At 44.8% G+C, this 22,175-nt stretch overlaps 2 protein-coding genes across 2 annotated transcripts in view; one reads left to right on the forward strand and one right to left on the reverse strand.

Annotated features, from left to right (window-relative positions):
• Window positions 1–9,893: 9,893 nt before the first annotated feature.
• On the reverse strand, window positions 9,894–10,832 carry LOC121854889 (proline-rich extensin-like protein EPR1). The gene has a single exon (XM_042349701.1). It carries the CDS (start codon window positions 10,830–10,832, stop codon window positions 9,894–9,896), a length of 939 nt encoding a protein of 312 aa, XP_042205635.1.
• Window positions 10,833–11,546: 714 nt separating this feature from the next.
• Window positions 11,547–22,175, forward strand: part of LOC121854890 (mucin-17-like) — an 11,434-nt gene continuing 805 nt past the window's right edge. The window contains exons 1-2 of the mRNA XM_042349702.1: window positions 11,547–11,651; window positions 20,302–22,175. The exon at window positions 20,302–22,175 is cut by the window's right edge and continues 805 nt beyond it. Coding sequence (XP_042205636.1) covers window positions 11,547–11,651; window positions 20,302–22,175 — 1,979 coding nt within the window. The remainder of the gene's footprint in view (window positions 11,652–20,301) is intronic.

A 22,175-nucleotide genomic window follows, 5' to 3' on the forward strand; every position in this document is an offset into this window, starting at 1 on the left:
TCAACGACCTCATCGGTCGTTGATTATATATTCAAAATCATTTATATGGACTAAAATGAAGTATATATATATATATATATATATATATATATATATATATATATATATATATATATATATATATATATATATATATATATATATATATATATATATATATATATATATATATATATATATATATATATATAATTTAACGATTTGCTGATTCTCTTACGTCCCTCTTTATCTCTGAATATAATCAATAATAATTATGAGTTTAGTATTACATTTATTATTTATATGCACGAAACAATTTCCTGAAATTACTTAGCAGTGAGAGAAGAAAATACACATTTCATTTTTCATCAGAGATAACATATCGAATCTCCGCGGCGTAAATTGCAAACTCGCTTCTCGGATCTTTGTTGCTGTAATTTTATTATTTCATTATCTGAGAATACTTTTACGATCTGCTGCTAAATATTATGTGAAAATAGTCGATGTGTTCTTTAGTTTATTTATATTATTACGGTGATTTTCTTCGTATTGTTTTAGTTCTTCGTTAGAAACAGGTGGAGATGTATTGAATGTAAAAGGAGTTTTCTTATATTAAAATGTCAACATACTACCAAGATATCAACTAACCACATAATAAGAATCAACTAAAAATTCAGCTTGGATTTGAACGCTGCCACATGAAGAAGGTATATCAAAATGGTTGACAATACCGTAGGTTGAGTCAGGCTATACATGCAGTGAGTAGCATGAAATAAACAGCACAGGAATGTCCTATAATCGTAGTCAATTACGATTATAGGATTACACCCTTGTATAATTATAATCAGTCCCATCTCCCATGACTGGTTCAGACCCACGAAGACGTATAGATAACTTATATTAGTTATGAACAACTTTCACTGTAATCACCCAGATGTAATTAACATAATCTATTCAGCTCAGTATAATTATACTATGGATTATACAGTAAGGACATGGATACAGGAACCAATTGTATTAGAATTTATGATTGTGTTTAGTCATATATTCTGAAGATAAAATTTGTGGAATCTGTAAAAAAAGTATAAATTATGATAATTAATGTTAAAAACAAAATCCGTCACAATTAATGACTGATTTGATAAGTTCATCACCTTATTTAGTAAAAGGTGAAAATATCTTAACCATGTCTTAACAAAACACAATCATAGCGCCAACGAGATCTCAAAAAAAAAAAAAAATCTTAGCGTCTCCGAGATGTCCGCAACACAAAAACAGATCAATCCTAGCGTCTCATAAATTCATACCTAGCACAACTAAAAATAGATCTTAGCCACAGCTGAGAGACTAATCGACGGTGAGAGCCAAGCAGCCAGCGGTCTGTTGAGTCCAGGGTGCACTGTGATCCAGGAACTTACTTATACACCAAACTCAACCATTCTTGTCTCGCAGAATGAAAACTGGAGCGTGTGTGTGTGTACTGGGATGTGAGAACGGATGGTGTAGGCAATAATGAACGTGGCAGACCCTCACACCAAGGACGATATTAGCATCACCGCCACCCACTTCCTGAATGATAGCTCAAGAGAGAGTGTGTGTAGAGTCCGTCTCCTGGAGTACTCTGCATTCATGTAAGGTTTGTTGGATTTTCTGTTTTATAGGTGCATCTAATAATTTATTTTGTGAAATATATATATAATCTGTTTACAATATACACTAAAGTTATCATATGAATACATATTTTCCGTGTATATGTTGCGCCCTGGACTGGGGGTTGATAAATGGAGTCGTCAGGTTCAGATCTTGAACGGAATTTTCTATACGATGTATATTGAAGACACAAGTACAGATCATAATATCCACTATTAACCTCCATTTACAAGTCTAACAACATTGAAATTACACGATCAATGTTGACGATACTGTAACATTTATTGAATATCAAGATAGGCTGCTGGCTACTCCTGACGGCTAATCAATATAGGAATATACATTGTATATAATTATAATCCAACTATGGCCAATAGATATATAAAAGGAAATTCACGTTCATATATAACTATAGTATTGCTATATATAGGCCTAAAGGTACAACATTAATGACATGCTTCGAAAGTCATATACGACAAAAACAAGTGGCGAGACTTGTGCGTGTTTGTCAGCCATGAAGGTTACGTATAAAGATAATTGGTTATTTACGTCGTTACATCTGCCCACAATGGCTATAAAGTCTACGGTAATCTCTGACGCCATATGTCATTCTTCCTCGAATGTTTGGTTAAGTTAGGTTAGGTTAGGATAAGATAGGTTAGGTTAGGTTACCGTAAGGATAAGTTAGGTTAGGTTAGGTTAGGTAAGGGTATTTAACCTTCAGGTGATCCAGTAATTTGATAACTCCTTCACACAGCTTATGTTAGTTTAAGTTTCCTACCCAAGTTCAGGTTAATTACAATATTAACTAACACAACGAGTAATCTGGGTCAAAGGCAGGTTATACTGGGCAAGGTTAAATAACGCAATATATCCTGGGATAACCCGTGATATAAAAGCCTAAACGTGGGAAAAAAATCCATCATATTACTGTATTTACTTTCGGATAAAATGCCAACTTAAACCTCAACAATCACACCCTTACTAGAAATGCTAAATTAATAGGAAAAATAGTATATCCTACGTCATTATTATATAAGTACTGTTTGACGATTCCATTTGTACTGTTTGACGATTCTATTTCCACTGTTGACAGGTATAACGGAGGCGTTGGGTTCACTTCCTGTTGTTGTCTATTTACGTCACGCGGGAGGAAGGAGGAGGACGTCCCACCAGCTGACATCTATCTCTAGTGTATTGGTGGTGAGAAATGTCTTATTATTATTATTATTATTATTATTATTACTACTACTGCCATACATACATACAGTGACGTTGTGATATGTAAAGTAATTTAAGCACGTATTCTTAAATCAATACATACACATATACACATCATACTTAAGTAATGCACAAGTAAAATAAAAATAACTGCATCATCAAAATAAGGTTAAAATAAGTTCTCCAGTTGGAAAGAAAAAAAATAAGCGCTCTTTACTAGTTCATTTCCTAAGTAGTACAGTTCAAGCCTAATTATAATCTCGGTTAATTAAGGCATTTAGCGAACCATCTCATTTTCACTTATTGTCCATGTTGTTCGTGAGATAAAAAGCATGATTATTTTTATAGTTTTATTTAAATACAGACAAAGTTTAAGGGGCCATATAGATCAGTTTAGAAAATTAAGAAAAAGATCAGTTTAGAAAATTAAGAAAAACAGTTTGGGTCTGTTTACGTTTTCTGTTTGTCAATGTGTGATCGTATACTTAAATATATATCAATTGGTTTATGATTATACTTTCTTTGAGGACTTGTAAGACATAGAGAACGAGATAAAGACACAGTACAAACGAACGAGATCTCGAGAAAGGGACTGATTCATCCTCGAGACCTAACGAGACTTCGAAAATCCCCAAGGTCTCGGGGACTACTGACGCCTCGAGGAATACCAACGCCCCAAGGACCACCAAGACCCCGAGGACTAACGGGACAGAATTACCTTCGAGGATCATCTAGAACTCTAAGACTAGCGAGACCTCGAGGACGGACGAGCCCGATTGAAGTCTTAATGGCGCGTAATAAAAGATAAATCTCATTAAGGGATTGGAGGTATGAAAAGGGGTTTATTATGAATCTTAATTGACCTTCAGCACTCGAGAGGAGGGGGTCCCGTGAGCTCACATGATGCCTGGTGAAGGAGTTAGGCAGAAAGTGGGGGATAGTCGTTTATTGAAGAAAAAAGGGAATAATGGTTAAATTAAGGGAAAATTTCGTTTACTGGAGGAAAAATTATACTAAATTAGTTTATCTGAAGAAACACAAATATAAAGGACTTTTATGAGAGGTTAATGGGAATATATTTTGATTTTGAGGAAAAATAAGGAATGGAAAGCCGTTCATTTGAAAAGTAATAAATAAAAAATCTTTGATATAAGAACAAAAAACAGGAAAAATACTTACTAGACAATAAATAGAAAAGGAGAAAAAAGTGAAGATTATAACTAGAAAGTTTGTGTATATAACAAATCTCTATTATCATTCAGTTAATTTTTATGATACACCAAAACCAACTAACTAACCCTTTACAACCACGTACAGCATTCGTATTAATAACAATTTTCGAATTTCGTGTTACCCAAAGCATATTAGTTAACCGAATAATCAATAACCTTAATCAGGGTAAAAAAAAAATAACTCCATATTTTCATTCTTCGTGTTTTGGGTAATTTTTATTTGGTAAGATAGTGAAAAACACGGGAAGGAAAGATGGGTGTGACTTTCTGTAGGACATCTGGCTTGGAGATCCCGTGGCGGTCGTGAGGGGTAAATGTAACGTACTTTGTAGGTGTTGTGTGTTGGTTCTAGACTGTAGGAAGAATGTTTTTCATGTTCTAACCTGCTATGTTGTGCCTCTCACCCCTACAGCTATAAGGTCTTGTTGATGTGTGAATTGGTTTAGAAAAATATAAATTTTGGATATTCTTGTTGGGTAAATTGATTGTGATATGGAAATAGTAAAAATAATAAATGCTAGTGGAGAGAGTTGGTTAAATGTGTGTGAAATTTTTCGTTTGTTGTGTGGAGTTTATATTGGTGTTTATTCTTTGTTGGTGTGTAGGTGTTAGAGAGAGACGCCATATCGTGTTTCCTTTCAAAGACTTTAGTCACAAGGTCGCTCCGACAAACACAAGATCCTCCACTACCTTGAGTTGACCACAAACACAAGCTTATTGGAGACATTTACCTAACCAAAAAACCCACTTTCTACCAGACACTGAGCCAAATCTACAAGTTGGCGCCAGAAAAAGAAAATTGTTTCTTAATTTGAGACTTAAATGACCAAGACGTCACTTGTAAAACGCTAAATTCCGAGAAGTGTTGGCATAGGATGTGAAACTAAGTCATCACATTAAAACAACAACAGCATTTGAAAGACGTAACATCCGGAAGGCGTTGTGTGATCCCTGGGTGAGTCGCTATTACTGGCCGCGTCTGAACTTAACTAACTAAGCTGGATGAGCGCCCAACAAACTGATGAACACAAAACAAGAAATTGAAACTCGAAAAAGATCTTGAGTGATGATATATTGCCTATAATACCGATGGTGTATAATGAGCTAGTGGTTGTATCCAGTGTCGGATTTAGACCTGTGGAGGCCCATGGGCATTGGGCAGCCTCTTTGAGGAGGCCCCCCTCATTATAACTACCCAAGAGGGTGGGGTGGTGAGTGAAGCGAGCCTAAACATTTGGGAGTTCCGGGGGGCGCTGGAAGCCCCAGGAAAATCCTGAAATTTGAACACTTCTTTGAGAATTTTGAAGCCATATGCAGTTATATTAAAAATATTAAAAATATACGTTCATAGGAAAACCAGGTATTCATGAATTTCAAGGAGTAGCTAGCCTAATTTCTATCACGCTTCTTGCTGAACATAGTTTTACGTGATGGAATAGATAAACATGAATTTTAAAGAATGAAAATAAAAATAACCCAAATGAATAAACAAATAAATAAAATATTGTAATATGTGGAGGCCCCCAGATTGTGGAGGCCCCTGGGCAGCTGCCCATACGCCTGAATCCGGCCCTGGTTGTATCACTTCTTGGGAATATAGTTTGAAAAAATGTTTCAACCGATTTTCATACACAAACCACAAATCTTTCCTGCCATATATTTCGCACTCCACTAACTTAATTCATCTTAAATCTATCGTTAAGAGTCAAAATATCGTAGCCAATGAGAAGGCAAGATAGAGTAATGTATATTAGCTGATTTTAAGGACGTATTCGTGACAGAAGCGTTCGTGTGACAGGCCAGGAACACAGCCATGGCCGGTATACGTCGCTTAAGCTGGATTTCCGCTGCAGTTGTATCCTGAAGAGTGAAGTCCATGACGCACGTCCTCACTCACTTGTTTCTTCAACTCTTGGTAATTTCCGTTATTGTATCCGGTGCCGGGGCTTTTAGAGAGCCAGTAAGGGGAAGCTCCGACCAGTGACGTCATCGTGAAGCTCCGACCAGTGACGTCATCGTGAAGCTCCGAGTAGTGACATCATCGTGAAGCTCCGAGTAGTGGCATCATCATGACGGCTAGATTACAAAAGGAAGTAAAAAGCGCGCGTTGACTGCTAATTGATGACGTGTAGAGGGTAGTAGCTCTTATATAATTGATAGACTATTGTAATTATAACCCTCATGGCGTGTTTAAATTACCTTATATATTGAGGCGCAGTAAATAAATGAGACCAGCAATAGCATGTGATTGGTAGGCAGGGCACGTCTACTCCCTGGTCTGGGTTAGTGGGATTAAGTCAAGCCACGATGAGGTTGTTGATGCTAGGATTACTTTACTGTATTACCCAGAAGCTGTGTGCTGTGCTGTGCTGTGCTGTGCTATACTGTGCTGTGCTATACTGTGCTGTGCTTTCTCCTGTTACCCTCAGGCCCTTCCTCATCGCCTCAGGGTCACCTAATGCCTGACCTAACCTAACCTAACCTAACCTATCCTAACGCTATCCAGACCTAACCTATTTTAACCTAACCTCATCTGATCATGTGTTGAAGACTACATCTTCTTTATCAATCCACTAAAATAAACATCAAACCATCTGTACACACACACACACACACACACACACACACACACACACACACACACACACTCACACTGCCTCAACAAGAACGACAGACACATACACACATGACCTCACTAGGAAGGAGGTACTTGGGCGCTATCGACTCCTTGAAAACCTCCTAACCACCACCCACCCACCCACCACCCACACACCCCACCATGGTTGTATTTTTCCACATGCTGTACTTTATTTTTTTTAATTCTTGTATATAATTTTGTGTTTTTCTTTTATCATTTCTTATTTGTTTTCTTTATTTCATCTTTGTTTATTTTATTTATTTTTATTTATATTTAATTTTTTGTTTAATTTTTATCCTCGTCACCACTGGACGATTTGTGTGCTCTATTAATCACTGTTGGTAAATTACTGGGCATGTACTGGCTCTGTTCTCACTGTTGGTAAGTGCTAGGCAATAACAGGCTCTGTTGTTCCACTGTTGGTAGAATTACTAGACTGGCTCTGTTATTCACTGTTGAGTAGGGTACTGGAGGCATGTACTGAAAGAACTCTGTTCACACTAGTGAAATTACTGGAATGTGCTGAAACCTGTTATGCACTGTTGTTAAGTACTGGACATGTACAGCTCAATAAATGCTGTTGGTGGGAATTACTGGGCGTATGCTGAAACCAGCCCATTCACTGTTAGTGAGTACTGGAGGCATGTACTGGCTCTGTTATGCACTGTTGGTAAGTGCTGGGCATGTGCTGAAACTCTGTGTGCACTGTGGTGATATGCTGGGCCATGTGCACAGAAACCTGTTATTCACTGTTGGTAAAGTACTGGGCATGTACTGGCTCTGTTATTCACTGTTGGTAGTACTGGGCATGTCCTGGCTCCCCATTGTCACTGTGGTAAGTACTAGACTGTCCTGAGCTCTGTTAATCACTGTTGGTAAAAATTACTGGGCATGTCCTGGCTCTGTTAATCACTGTTAGTGAAAGTACTGGGCATGTCACAGGCTCTTGTGTCACTATTTGCAGAAGTACTGAATGTCCTGGCTCACAGCAATCACTGTTGGTAAGTACTGGGCATATTCCTGGCTCTGTTAATCACTGTTGGTGAAGTACTGGAGCTTCATCCTGGCTCTGTTAATCACTGTTGGTAAAATTTTGGGCATGTCCTGGCTCTGTTAATCACTGTTGGTAAGTACTGGGCATGCCTGGCTCTGTTATTCACTGGTAGGTGAGTATGGGCATGTACTGGCTCTGTTATTCACTGTTGGTACAGAAACACTGGGCATGTCACAAAATACTATTTGACTACACTGTTGGTAAGTGGGCATGTGCTGAAACCTGTTTAATCACTGTTAGTAAGTACTGGGCATGTACTGGCTCTGTATTCACTGTTGGTAAGAGTACTGGGCATGTGCGGCTCTTTTATGCACTGTTGGTAAGTACGGGCATGTGCTGACTCTATTGTTGTTCACTGTTGGTAAGTGCCAGGCATATACACGAAACTCTGTTAATCACTTTCATTGGTAAAATTCTGGGCATGTCCTGGCTCTGTTATTCACATTGGTAGTACTGGGCATCATTACTGGCTCTGTTATTCACTGTTGGTAGTACTGGGCATGTACTGGCTCTGTTATTCACTGTTGAGCAAGTACTGGGCGTATATAAACCTATTTATTCACTGTTGGTAAGTCTGTGCATGTACTGGCTGTTGAATGTCCATGGAAAGTTTTTTATGTATATTTCAGGTAAATTTCTACACAAACCTAACCCACAACCTAACCTAACCTAACTAACTTCTTAACCTAACCTCATCCTTCTACCTCCCTCACCCTTCACTAGGTAATACTAAGATCTCTAATTAGCAGGTGAAATAAACTAGGGAGAGGGAGATGGAGTGAGAAGGTGAAGGGTATAATCTACAGGTAATCATGGAGAGGAGGGGGGAGGGAGGGGTTGACCCGATGAATCTATGAGAATCTGTTGTTGTTGTTGTTGTCTTTGTTGAGGTAGACCAGTTAGTTGTGTCAGGGTGATGTTAACAGAGTTCTTTTTTACTTAGGGACGGATTTTTTTTGAGAATTAAGGCCATGATGAACGGGGTGGGTGACTGTCAGGGAAAGGTGTGGTGTTGCCAGGTGTAAGGAGGTGAAGGGGGTGGTGAGGAGGGGGTGAGGAGAGGGGGAAGGGAAGGGGGTAGAGGTGAGTGGGAAATGATGGGAGTGGAGAGAGGAGGAAAGGAGGAGGAGAGATGAGTAGAGAGACAGAGTGATTGAGGGAAGGAAGGAGAGAGAGAGGGAGGAGGGTACAGGGGTATTTCTGGCTATACTGCAGAGGCTGGATCACCCGGTCTAGTAGAAAGTGCAGTATGTTCAATTGTTTTCTTTTACCTTTACACACACACACACACACACACACACACACACACACACACACACACACACACACACACACACACACACACACACACACACACACACATACAGTTCCGAAAGTAAAACTTTCTAGATTGGTGACGGACGGACAGACAGACTGACGTGTGGGCAAGAAAAAGCCGTCGACACATTACCATTGCCAAGGCTCTTACTTTTACGAGGAAGTGAGTGACAAAACACCCTGCAGTGTGGTAGAGCCATACCTCACTGAGAGAGAGAGAGCATGAAACAATGGGAGAGAGAAAGAAAGAAAACTTTAAAATTAGGTCCACTTATGCTTTCTCAGGCAGAGTGAAATTCTGTGATTGAACCTAAAGTTTGGAGTTCCTTAGGATGGGTAGAAGTCCTGTAGGATGGGCTGGGAGTCGTGTAGGATGGCGTGGAGGGCGGTCTAGGATGGGCTGGGTCGGTAGGATGGTGGGAGTCGTGTAGGATGGTTGAATCGTGTGGATGGCGGGAGTCGTGTGATGAGACTGAGATGGGCTGGATGGGGATCGTGTAGGATGGGCTGGGGTAGCGTAGGATGGGTTGGAGTCGTGTAGGATGGGTTGGAGTCGTGTAGGATGGGTTGGAGTCGTGTAGGATGGGTTGGACTCGTGTAGGATGGGATGGGGTCGTGCAGGATGGGCTGGAGAGTCGTGTGGGATGGGCTGAACTCTGTAGGATGGGTTGAACTCTGTAGGATGGACTGGGTAGCGTGATGGGTTGGAGTCGTGTAGGATGGGTTGGACTCGTGTAGGATGGGATGGGAGTCGTGAGGATGGACTGGAGGTCGTGTAGGATGGGTGAACTGGGAGGGTGAACTAGATGGCTGGTCGTATAGATGGGCTGGGAGTCGTGTAGGATGGGCTGGGGTGGCATGGGATGGGTTGGACTCGTGTAGGATGGGCTGGGGGTCGTGTAGGATGGGCTGGGGTCGTGTAGGATGGGCTGGGAATCGTGTAGGATGGGCTGGGAGTCGTGTAGGATGGGCTGGGGTGCGTGGGATGGCTGGACTCGTGTAGGATGGGATGGGGTCGTGAGGATGGGCTGGAATCGTGTAGGATGGGCTGGGGTGGCAGGATGGGTTGGACTCGTGTAGGATGGGCTGGAGTCGTGTAGGATGGGCTGGGAGTCGTGTGGGATGGGCTGGGAGTCGTGTAGGATGGGCTGGGGTAGCGTAGGATGGGTTGGACTCGTGTAGGATGGGCTGGGGTCGTGTAGGATGGGCTGGGGTCGTGTAGGATGGGTTGAACTCGTGAGGATGGGATGGGGTCGTGCAGGATGGGCTGGAGGTCGTGTAGGATGGGTTGAACTCGTGTGGATGGGTTGATCGTGTAGATGGCTGGGAGTGCGTAGGATGGGTTGGACTCGTGTAGGATGGGCTGGGAGTCTGTAGGATGGGGATCGTGTAGGATGGGCTGGGGTCGTGTAGGATGGGCTGGGGTGTAGGATGGGTTGGACTCGTGTGGGATGGGCTGGGTGGCATGGATGGGTGGACTCGTGTAGGATGGGATGGGGTCGTGCAGGATGGACTGGAGTCGTGTAGGATGGGTTGAACCTGGATGATCTGTAGGATGGCTGGCGTAGGATGGGTTGGACTCGTGTAGGATGGGCTGGGGTCGTGTGGGATGGGCTGGGAGTCGTGTAGGATGGGCTGGGGTCGTGTAGGATGGGCTGGGGTCGTAGGATGGGTTGGACTCATGTAGGATGGGCTGGGGTCGTGGGATGGGTTGGACTCGTGTAGGATGGGTTGGAGTCATGTAGGATGGGTTGGAGTCATGTAGGATGGGTTGGACTCGTGTATGATGGGCTGGGGAGTCGTGTAGGATGGGTTGGTCGTGTAGGTTGGGTTGAGTCATGTAGGATGGGTTGGAGTCATGTAGGATGGGTTGGAGTCATGTAGGATGGGTTGGACTCGTGTAGGATGGGCTGGGAGACGTGTAGGATGGGTTGGACTCTGTAGGATGGGCTGGGAGTCGTGTGGGATGGGTTGAGGTCGTGTGGGTTGGGTTGGAGTCATGTAGGATGGGTTGGACTCGTGTAGGATGGGTTGGACTCGTGTAGGATGGGCTGGGAGTCGTGTGGGATGGGTTGGACTCGTGTAGGATGGGCTGGGGAGTCGTGTAGGATGGGTTGGACTCGTGGGATGGGCTGGGAGTCGTGTGGGATGGGCTGGGAGTCGTGTGGGTTGGGTTGGAGTCATGTAGGATGGGTTGGAGTCATGTAGGATGGGTTGGAGTCATGTAGGATGGGTTGGACTCGTTGTAGGATGGAGGGAGTCGTGTAGGATGGGTTGAGGTCGTGTAGGATGGGTTGAGGTCGTGTAGGATGGGATATGAAGGTCGTAGGGTGGAATAATAGACAGTGGAATGGGTTGACGGGACAGAGAACTAATCCACCTTGCCACCCTGTCAAATATTTAGGCCTCAATATTGACAGGTGACAATTGCAGAGTTTACCTGTCAGATTTGACCATGGGTTACCTGTCAAATTCGGCGTTACCTTTGGTCATCTACAAATTAATACAGATTACAACAGGTCAGTACAAGTCAGCCCAGGTCATCGAGAGGTCACAACAGGTCAGTACAAGTCAGTCCAAGTCAGCAACAGGTCACGCCAGGTCAGCCGAGGGGAGTCAGGAAAGCAGGTATCATTGATCGCCAACTGCCAAGTGACGTAACCCACCCAGCCTACCAGGTCACTCTCTCTCTCTCTCTCTCTCTCTCTTTTTTTCAATTGACTGCCTTATATCCCCCTCTCTCTCTCTCTCTTTTGTCCGCTCTATTTCCTCTCTCTCCTCTCTCTCTCTCTCTCTCTCTCTCTCTCTCTCTCTCTCTCTCTCTCTCTCTCTCTCACCTGTCTCCGTTTCTATCTCTCTTATCACTATCACGTTCCAATGTTCCTCACTTCTACCCTGCCAGATGCTCTACGTGACAGCAAAGTCTTGTAAAACTCTTATCTGATTCTTTTCAAGTTATGTAAAGACGAAGCTCATATCTCTGTTTTGACGAAATCTTAATTGATATCTGTGTTTTTATTTTATCGAATGAAAATATGAGGGTATTTATATGAATTCTGAAATACGTGTTTCTGCTTGTAGTGTTGAATCGTTTTTAGCAGCGGCAGATACGAGCCTAAACTAATAAACAGTTCTAAACTAAACTAATCGATTTTATGCTTAGATTTTTACGTTTATTTAGGTCAGGGATTTTTTTTTTAAATTATTTTCGGTTAGGTTAGGTTTTTTTTATTTAATTACTTACGATTAGGTTAGTTTTTATTTAATTATTTTCGGTTAGGTTGGTTTTTATTTCATTACTTACGATTAGGTTAGGTTTTTTATTTAATTACTTACGATTAGGTTAGGTTTTTTATTTAATTATTTTCGGTTAGGTTAGGTTTTTTATTTAATTACTTACGATTAGGTTAGGTTTTTTTATTCAATTAATTTAGGTTATGTTTGGTTGGTTGGTGTCGCCTGTATCGTGTGAATGGTTTAGCGCCGTAGCCTCCCTGCATGTAGCTATTGCTGTTGACATGACCGCTATCCATCCTAGGGGAAATAAACCCTCGATTCTCATGTTGTTCTGAATCGATTTTCCCTCTTCCTCCACCACCAACTTTGCATACATGAATCAGAACAAATAATAAGTGAAAATCCTGTTACAAAAATACATCAATGAAGATTTCGTTAACCAAATACATTATAATAAACTAATTGACGATCGTCTTTGAAATAATCGTCGTCTAAATTTATTTATTTCGTGATAAACATCTGTGAACAATTTATGGTTGAAACTGTCAGGTAAAGATGGTACTTGATGTGAAGAGCATTAGTTGATGGTGACTTTATTCTTTTTTAACTGTGGATCATCCGCCCGCCTAGATGTAAACATTACCTACTTGTTCGATTAATCCCATCATAACTTCAACTTCATCGAATCACTAAAAAAAACATTAAACAATCTCTTGCAAATATTATCACTGAAATAACATACATTCCTAATAGTTCTTCTATAAATAATATACATAAGAGTTTAGTTAAACGTTTGTGAAGAGTAATGGAAATAATTGAAGTGGAAGGTATGCAACGAACAGTTCCCATCAACTAAGGGGACACAGTCAGACCTGCCCCCCTGCCAGGATAATATTAGATGGTATAGACAAAATCACAGCTGATATCTCACTGGTAGGTATAGAATTTTGTAGTTATATTTTTGTGTTTTTAGAATATCTTGTGAATTACTGTGTTTAAAGACGTTAGTGTGTGTGTGTGTGTGTGTGTGTGTGTGTGTGTGTGTGTGTGTGTGTGTGTCCTCACACTGTCTCTCCACACACTATCTCTCACTCATCACAATGTCTCTCACACCTCAGCTTCAGGTGTATAGAAGCGACAGGTGTATACAGGAGACAGGTGTAAAACAGACAGGGGCAGTGAGACAGACAGGTGAGAGGAGGAGGATCTGCCCACCTCTGGATAATTGATGGTGTGTGTGTGTGTGTGTGTGGAGACCTGTCAACCCTTGGGACAGGCGGGGTAGGGTCGGAATTGGGGAATGGGGTAGGAGGTCAGTGATGAGGGTAGGGTAGGGTCAGAGGTCAAATCCCAATCATAATCTACAAAGGTCAATAGGTCATCGGGGCATAATAGAAATGTGGTATGGCATTGTAGACGTAATTTAAACCCAGGGTCAATTTCTCGTTGTGTCAGGCAGCCACCAACACGAGAGGACAGATCCACAGTACAACTTCGGCCTTAAGGTGTCATACAGAGAGAGGTGGACTAATGGAGATGTTGTCCATAGGTAGGGTAGGGTAGGGTAGGGTTAGGGTAGGGTAGGGTAGGGTAGGGTAGAGTAGGTAGGGTGGGGTAGGGTAGGTAGGGTAGGGTAGGGTCAGGCAGGGTAGGGTAGGGTGGGGAGTGGGTTAGGGTGGGTAGGGTAGGGTGGGTTAGAGGGTAAGGTAGGGTAGGGTAGGGTGGGAGTTAGGGTAGGAGTAGGGTAGGGTAGGGTCAGGCAGGGTGGGGTGGGGCGACACGAGACGGGAAGAACAACCAAATAAAGATTATTCTAAATTCACGCAAAAAAAAAATAAATCATCATCCTAGAACACACACACACACAACCCCTCCCACACCACCCCTATCCATCCCCTCCCAAACACGGCCCCCCTACAAAACACCCCTTAGCCTCCCCCTTTAAGTTTCAGCAGGATCTATCTACTACTCCTCCCCTATCTACCTCATCATTACCTGAGTTAATTAATAAACCCCTCCTCTAAATTTGACCCCCCCTCTCTCTCTCTCTCTCTCTCTCCCCTCCTAGGCGTCACCCCTTAGTAGAAAACAGGCTCATGCTTAGTGGGTGTTTCTTCTTTAAGTAACGCCAAGTACACTCACGACCATCACACAGCTGACACACACACACTCGACCATCCCACAGCTGACACACACACACACACACACACCTCGACCATCCACACAGCTGACACACACACACACACACACCTGACCATCACAGTGACACACACACACACACACACACTCGACCATCACACAGCTGACACACACACACACACACACACACACCGACCATCCCAGTGACACACACACACACACACACACACGACCATCCCACACAGCTGACCACACACACACACACACACACACACACCTCACGACCATCCCACACAGCTGACACACACACACACACACACACACACACACTCACTATCCCCAGCTGACACACACACACACCTCGACCATCCCACTGACACACACACACACACACACACACTCGACTATCACACAATGACACACACACACACTCACGACCATCCCACAATGACACACACACACACACACACACACACACTCGACCATCACACAGCGGCACACACACACACACACACACACACACACACACACACGACCATCCCACACAGCTGACACACACACACACACACACACACACACACACTCGACCATCCCACACAGCTGACACACACACACACACACACACACACACACACACACACGACCATCCCACATGACACACACACAGACACACACACACACACACGACCATCACAGCTGACACACACACACACACACACACTCACGACCATCCCACAGCTGACACATACACACACACACCTCCGACCATCCCACACAGCTGACACACACACACACACACACACACACACACACACGACCATCCCACACAGCTGACACACACACACACACACACACTCGACCATCCCACAGCTGACACACACACACACACACACACACACCACGACCATCCCACAATGACACACAGACACACACACACACACACACACACTCGACCATCCCACACAGCTGACACACACACACACACACACACACACACACACCTCACGACCATCCCACACAGCTGACACACACACACACACACACTCACTCACGACCATCCCACACAGATGACACACACACACACACACACGACCATCCCACACAGCTGACACACACACACACACACACACACTCACGACCATCCCACACAGCTGACTCCACACACACACACACACACACACACACACACGCTCACGACCATCCCAAGCTGACACACACACACACACACACACACTCACGACCATCCCACACAGCTGACACACACACACACACACACACGACCATCCCACACAGCTGACACACACACACACACACACACACTCACGACCATCCCACACAGCTGGACACACACACACACACACACACACTCACGACCATCCCACACAGCTGACACACACACACACACACACACACACACACGACCATCCCACACAGCTGACACACACACACACACACACACACTCACGACCATCCCACACAGCTGACACACACACACACACACACACACACCACGACCATCCCACACAGCTGACACACACACACACACACACACACTCACGACCATCCCACACAGCTGACACACACACACACACACACACACACACTCACGACCATCCCACACAGCTGACTCCACACACACACACACACACACACACACACACGCTCACGACCATCCCACACAGCTGACACACACACACACACACACACACCTCACGACCATCCCACACAGCTGACACACACACACACACACACACACACGACCATCCCACACAGCTGACACACACACACACACACACACACCCACGACCATCCCACACAGCTGACACACACACACACACACACACACCTCACGACCATCCCACACAGCTGGACACACACACACACACACACACACACACACGACCATCCACACAGCTGACACACACACACACACACACACACTCACGACCATCCCACACAGCTGACACACACACACACACACACACACACACTCACGACCATCCCACACAGCTGACACACACACACACACACACACACACTCACGACCATCCCACACAGCTGACACACACACACACACACACACACACACACTCACGACCATCCCACACAGCTGACACACACACACACACACACACTCACGACCATCCCACACAGCTGACACACACACACACACACACACACACTCACGACCATCCCACACAGCTGACACACACACACACACACACACACACACACTCACGACCATCCCACACAGCTGACACACACACACACACACACACACTCACGACCATCCCACACAGCTGACACACACACACACACACACACACACACACTCACGACCATCCCACACAGCTGACACACACACACACACACACACACCTCACGACCATCCCACACAGCTGACACACACACACACACACACACACTCACGACCATCCCACACAGCTGACACACACACACACACACACACTCTCACGACCATCCCACACAGCTGACACACACACACTCACTCACGACCATCCCACACACACACACACACACACACACACACACACAGTCACAAACACACACACACACACCTGAAAGACAGACAGATAGATACAACACACACATACACACATTTGACAGACCAGACAGACAGATAGACAAGCAGACAGACAGACAGACAGACAGAAACTCAAGGTGAACAAGTTAAGAGGGTGACAGTTAAGGCATTGAACCCCTCTCTTAATACTCCTCACTCTGGTGGCAATATTGAACTTGACCTCTCAGTGCCATAATCTCCCTGTCCTTATGGCACTCTTGATAGGTCCAAACTCTCACAAATTAACATGTTAAATTTAATACCTCTAGTGACGTCACATTACCTCTAGTGACGTCACATTACCTCTAGTGACGTCATATTACCTTGCTCTTAAGATACGATATGATAATTAATTTTCAAAGATTATTAAGTTAAAAATTATCAACGTAATTATTTTTTTTTCAGGACGAATATAATTGTTTTGCTTCAGCTATGACATAAAGGTGAATTTCCCAAAGGTTTTTCAATCAAATTTCACCCTGATTGGAGATATAAATGAATGTATCTGATTGGCTCATTCAAGAAGTAAATAGAAAAGAACGCATCTGATTGGTTCATTATTAAATAAAATAGATATAAAAGAACACATCTGATTGGCTAATTCAAGAAGTAAATAGAAATCAACGTATCTGATTGGCTCATTCAAGAAGTAAATAGAAAAGAACGCATCTGATTGGCTCATTCAGGAAGTAAAGAGAAAAGAACGCATCTAATTGGCTCATTCAAGGTGTAATTATGATGGTTAATATGGCACTAATACTGTACACTAAGACTCTACCGTATAGAGATAAGTTATCTTACTCCGCCAGATAAGACTAAAGTAAGACTCGTTGAGAATCCTTATAAGTGAGGCAGTTAGAGGGATTCTCGTATCTCCCTACAGGAAGATTTAACTTAAGAATCTTTGAGAATCTCTTTTTATGTCGTAACTTAAATGAGATAAATATTCCTTTCTTTATCAAACAAGTTAAGTGAAAAAAATAAATAAACCTAAGACTCTAAGAATCTATCGTAAGTGTGGCTACATTATCACAACTTAAGTGGGACCCCCAAAAAAAAAATATCACGTGACCTTTTCAGAATAGTGACCATCGACCCCTTCCCTCAAAAACTTATCGGACCCCTCCCCCTCCCAAAACCTGTCGGCCACTCCCCACCCCACCTGTCGGAAACGTCGGGGCAAGTGTGGAGATGATTGTTGTATGTTATCGCGGGAGATAACACGGTGTACGGCAGACGATAACACTGTCAATGATAACTTATACCTACTGACGCCACCAGCAACTGTCCTGGTCACTGTCGAGTTGGTAGTGTCATTGTGTGTGTGCCATTTAATCGACGTAGTTGGAACCGCTAACTGGCTGTCGTTAATTCCCTCAATCACCAGGGAGTAGTTATGAGCGCCTATGGGTTGAGTTGGGTGTAAATTATTAAACTCTTATTAAATGATTTAAAACTGTCAGTGTTTATTTACCGTATGGCTAGGTTAGGTTAGGTTAGGTTAGGTTAGGTTAGGTTAGGTTGACTCGGGGACAAAATGAACAGGTGGTTATAGGTTATAGGGACAGGTAGAGTTACAGGTACACGGATAGATACAGTAAAGGAACTCAATTCAATAACAATTAAAAAAAAACGTAGTTCTCTCTCTCTCTCTCTCTCTCTCTCTTCTCTGAACACACACACACACACACACACACACAGAGCGCGACCTGTCTTAAGTAAACACCTCCCATTAGCGGACTAGTTTTATTCCGCTAATTTTGTCCGCTAATGTGTGACCAGAGATAGTTTTTGTTATTAAGTTTTTCCAGTGTATCTGAAGGAGCTTATATCATGAGTGTGTGTGTGAGTGTGTGTGAGTGAGTGCGTGAGTGTGAGTGTGGAGGTGGAGGAGTGAGTGTAGTGAGTGTGAGGGAGGGAGGGAGGAGTGAGTGAGGAGGTGAGTGAGTGAGTAGGGAGTGTGAGTGAGGGAGTGGGAGTGAGTGAGTGAGTGTGTGTGTGTGTGAGTGGGAGGGAGGGAGTGGAGGAGGAGTGAGTGAGTGTGTGAGTGTGTGGAGGTGTGAGTGAGTGGGAGGAGAGTGTGTGAGTGTGAGGTGAGTGAGTGAGTGGAGAGTGAGTGAGTGTGGAGGGAGGAGGTGGAGTGAGTGTGAGGGGTGGGTGAGGGGAGTGTGGAGGAGTGCGAGTGGAGGGAGGAGTGTGAGTGAGTGAGTGAGTGTGAGTGAGTGAGTGTGTGAGTGAGTGTGAGTGAGTGAGTGTGTGTGTGAGTGTGAGGAGTGGAGTGTGTGTGAGTGAGTGTGAGGAGTGAGGGAGTGAGGTGAGTGTGTGAGTGTGGGAGTGAGTGAGTGTGAGTGGGAGTGAGTGAGGTGTGAGTGAGTGTGGTGAGGTGGAGTGAGTGTGTGAGTGTGTGAGTGTGTGGAGGTGGAGGAGTGAGTGTGAGGGAGTGGAGGAGTGAGTGAGTGTGTGAGTGAGTGTGAGGAGTGAGTGTGTGAGTGTGGAATGAGGACGGGAGAGTGGATGGAGGGTGGGTGTGAAGATGAGTGAGTTTAGGTGTGTGTGTGTGTGAGGTTGAATCAGCGAGTGAATGTGTATGAACGAGTGAGTGAATGAATGAGTGAATAAATATATATGGGTCAGAATGTATGAGTGTATGAACGAGTGAGTGAATGAATGAGTGAATAAATATATATGGGTCAGAATGTATGAGTGTATGAACGAGTGAGTGAATGAATGAGTGAATAAATATATATGGGTCAGAATGTATGAGTGTATGAACGAGTATGATTGAGTGAATTGATGCCAGTCCGGGGTTAACTATCGGCTAGAATTAATGAAATAAAACCAATTCCTCAACTAAGACCAGAAATTGACTAAATATTATTTCATATCTATTACCACTATTACTAATACTTGCAGGTGTGGTGTGTGTGTGTGTGTGTGTGTGTGTGTGTGTGTGTGTGTGTGTGTGTGTGTGTAATCTGAGTGAAGGTGTAGTGTGGGCGTGTGGTAGTGGCGTGTGTGGTGTGGGCGTGGTGGTGTAGGCGTGTAGTGTAGGCGTGTGGTAGTGTAGGCGTGTGGTAGGCGTGTGGTAGGTGTGTGGTAGTGTAGGCGGTAGGTGTAGGCGTGTGGTAGTGGCGTGTGGTGTAGCGTGTGTAGTGGGCGCGGGCGTGTGCTGGTGTGGTAGTGTGGGCGTGTGGTAGTGTAGGCGTGTGGTGTGTGGGCGCGGCTGTGCTGGCGTGTGTGTCTGTTAAAGGGTGACCGTGTGAAAGGCGTGGTGGCCAGTGGAGGAAACTGTTTCATCCGCCTCAACAGACTCTCACAGACCTCACAAGGCTCACAGACCTCACAAGACTCTCACAGACCTCACAAGACTCCCTCACAGACCTCACAAGACTCTCACAGACCTCACAAGACTCTCACAGACTCACAAGACTCCCCACAGACCTCACAAGACTCTCACAGACCTCACAAGACTCTCACAGACCTCACAAGACTCTCACAGACCTCACAAGACTCTCACAGACCTCACAAGACTCCCCACAGACCTCACAAGACTCCCACAGACCTCAAGACTCCCACAGACCTCATGAGACTCCCACAGACCCACAAGACTCCCACAGACCTCACGAGACTCCCACAGACCTCACAAGACTCCCACAGACCTCCAAGACTCCCACAGACCCTACGAGACTCCCACAGACCTCACAAGACTCCACAGACCTCACAAGACTCCCACAGACCTCATGAGACCCCACAGACCTCACAAGACTCTCACAGACCTCACAAGACTTCCACAGACCTCACAAGACTCCCCACAGACCTCACAAGACTCTCAAAGACCTCACAAGACCCCACAGACCAAGACTCCCACAGACCTCAAGGAGACTCCCACAGACCCTCACAAGACTCTCACAGACCCTACAAGACTTCCACAGACCTCACAAGACTCCCCACAGACCTCATGAGACCCCACAGACCTCACAAGACTCTCACAGACCTCACAAGACTCCACAGACCTCACAAGACTCCCACAGACCTCACAAGACCCCTCACAGACCTCACAAGACTCCCACAGACCCTCACAAGACTCCACAGACCCCTACAAGACTCCCAGACCTCACGAGACTCTCACAGACCTCACAAGACTCTACAGACCTCACGAGACTCCCCACAGACCTCACAAGACTCCCACAGACCTCACGAGACTCACAGACCCTCACAAGACCTCACAGACCTCACAAGACTCCCACAGACCTCCACAGACCTCCACAGACCCTCACAGACCTCACAAGACTCCCCACAGACCTCACGAGACTCCACAGACCCTCACAAGACTCTCACAGACCTCACAAGACTCCCACAGACCTCCACAGACCTCCACAGACTCTCACAGACCTCACAAGACTCCCACAGACCTCACAAGACTCTCACAGACTCCTACAGACCTCACAAGACTCCCACAGACCTCACGAGACTCCCACAGACCTCACAAGACTCTCACAGACCTCACAAGACTCCCACAGACTCCACAGACCTCCACAGACTCACAGACCTCACAAGACCCCACAGACCTCACAAGACTCTCACAGACCTCACAAGACCCCACAGACCTCACGAGACTCCCACAGACCTCCACAAGACTCTCACAGACCTCTCGAGACCCCACAGACCTCCAAGACTCCCACAGACCTCCACAGACCTCCACAGACTCTCACAGACCTCACAAGACTCACAGACCTCCACGAGACTCCCACAGACCTCACAAGACTCCCACAGACCTCCACAGACCTCCACAGACTCTCACAGACCTCACAAGACCCCACAGACTCACAAGACTCCACAGCTACAAGACTCCCACAGACCTCATGAGACTCCCACAGACCCTACAAGACTCTCACAGACCTCCACGAGACTCCCACAGACCTCACAAGACTCACAGACCTCACGAGACTCCCACAGACCTCACGAGACTCCCACAGACCTCACGAGATCCCCCAGACCTCCACAGACTCCCACAGACCTCACGAGACTCCCCACAGACCTCACAAGACTCCCACAGACCTCCACAGACCTCCACAGACCTCCACAGACCTCCACAGACCTCCAAGACTCCCCACAAACCTCACA

Source organism: Homarus americanus, unplaced genomic scaffold (genome assembly GCF_018991925.1).
Source record: "Homarus americanus isolate GMGI-L3 unplaced genomic scaffold, GMGI_Hamer_2.0 scaffold60624, whole genome shotgun sequence".
Taxonomy (NCBI): domain Eukaryota; kingdom Metazoa; phylum Arthropoda; class Malacostraca; order Decapoda; family Nephropidae; genus Homarus; species Homarus americanus.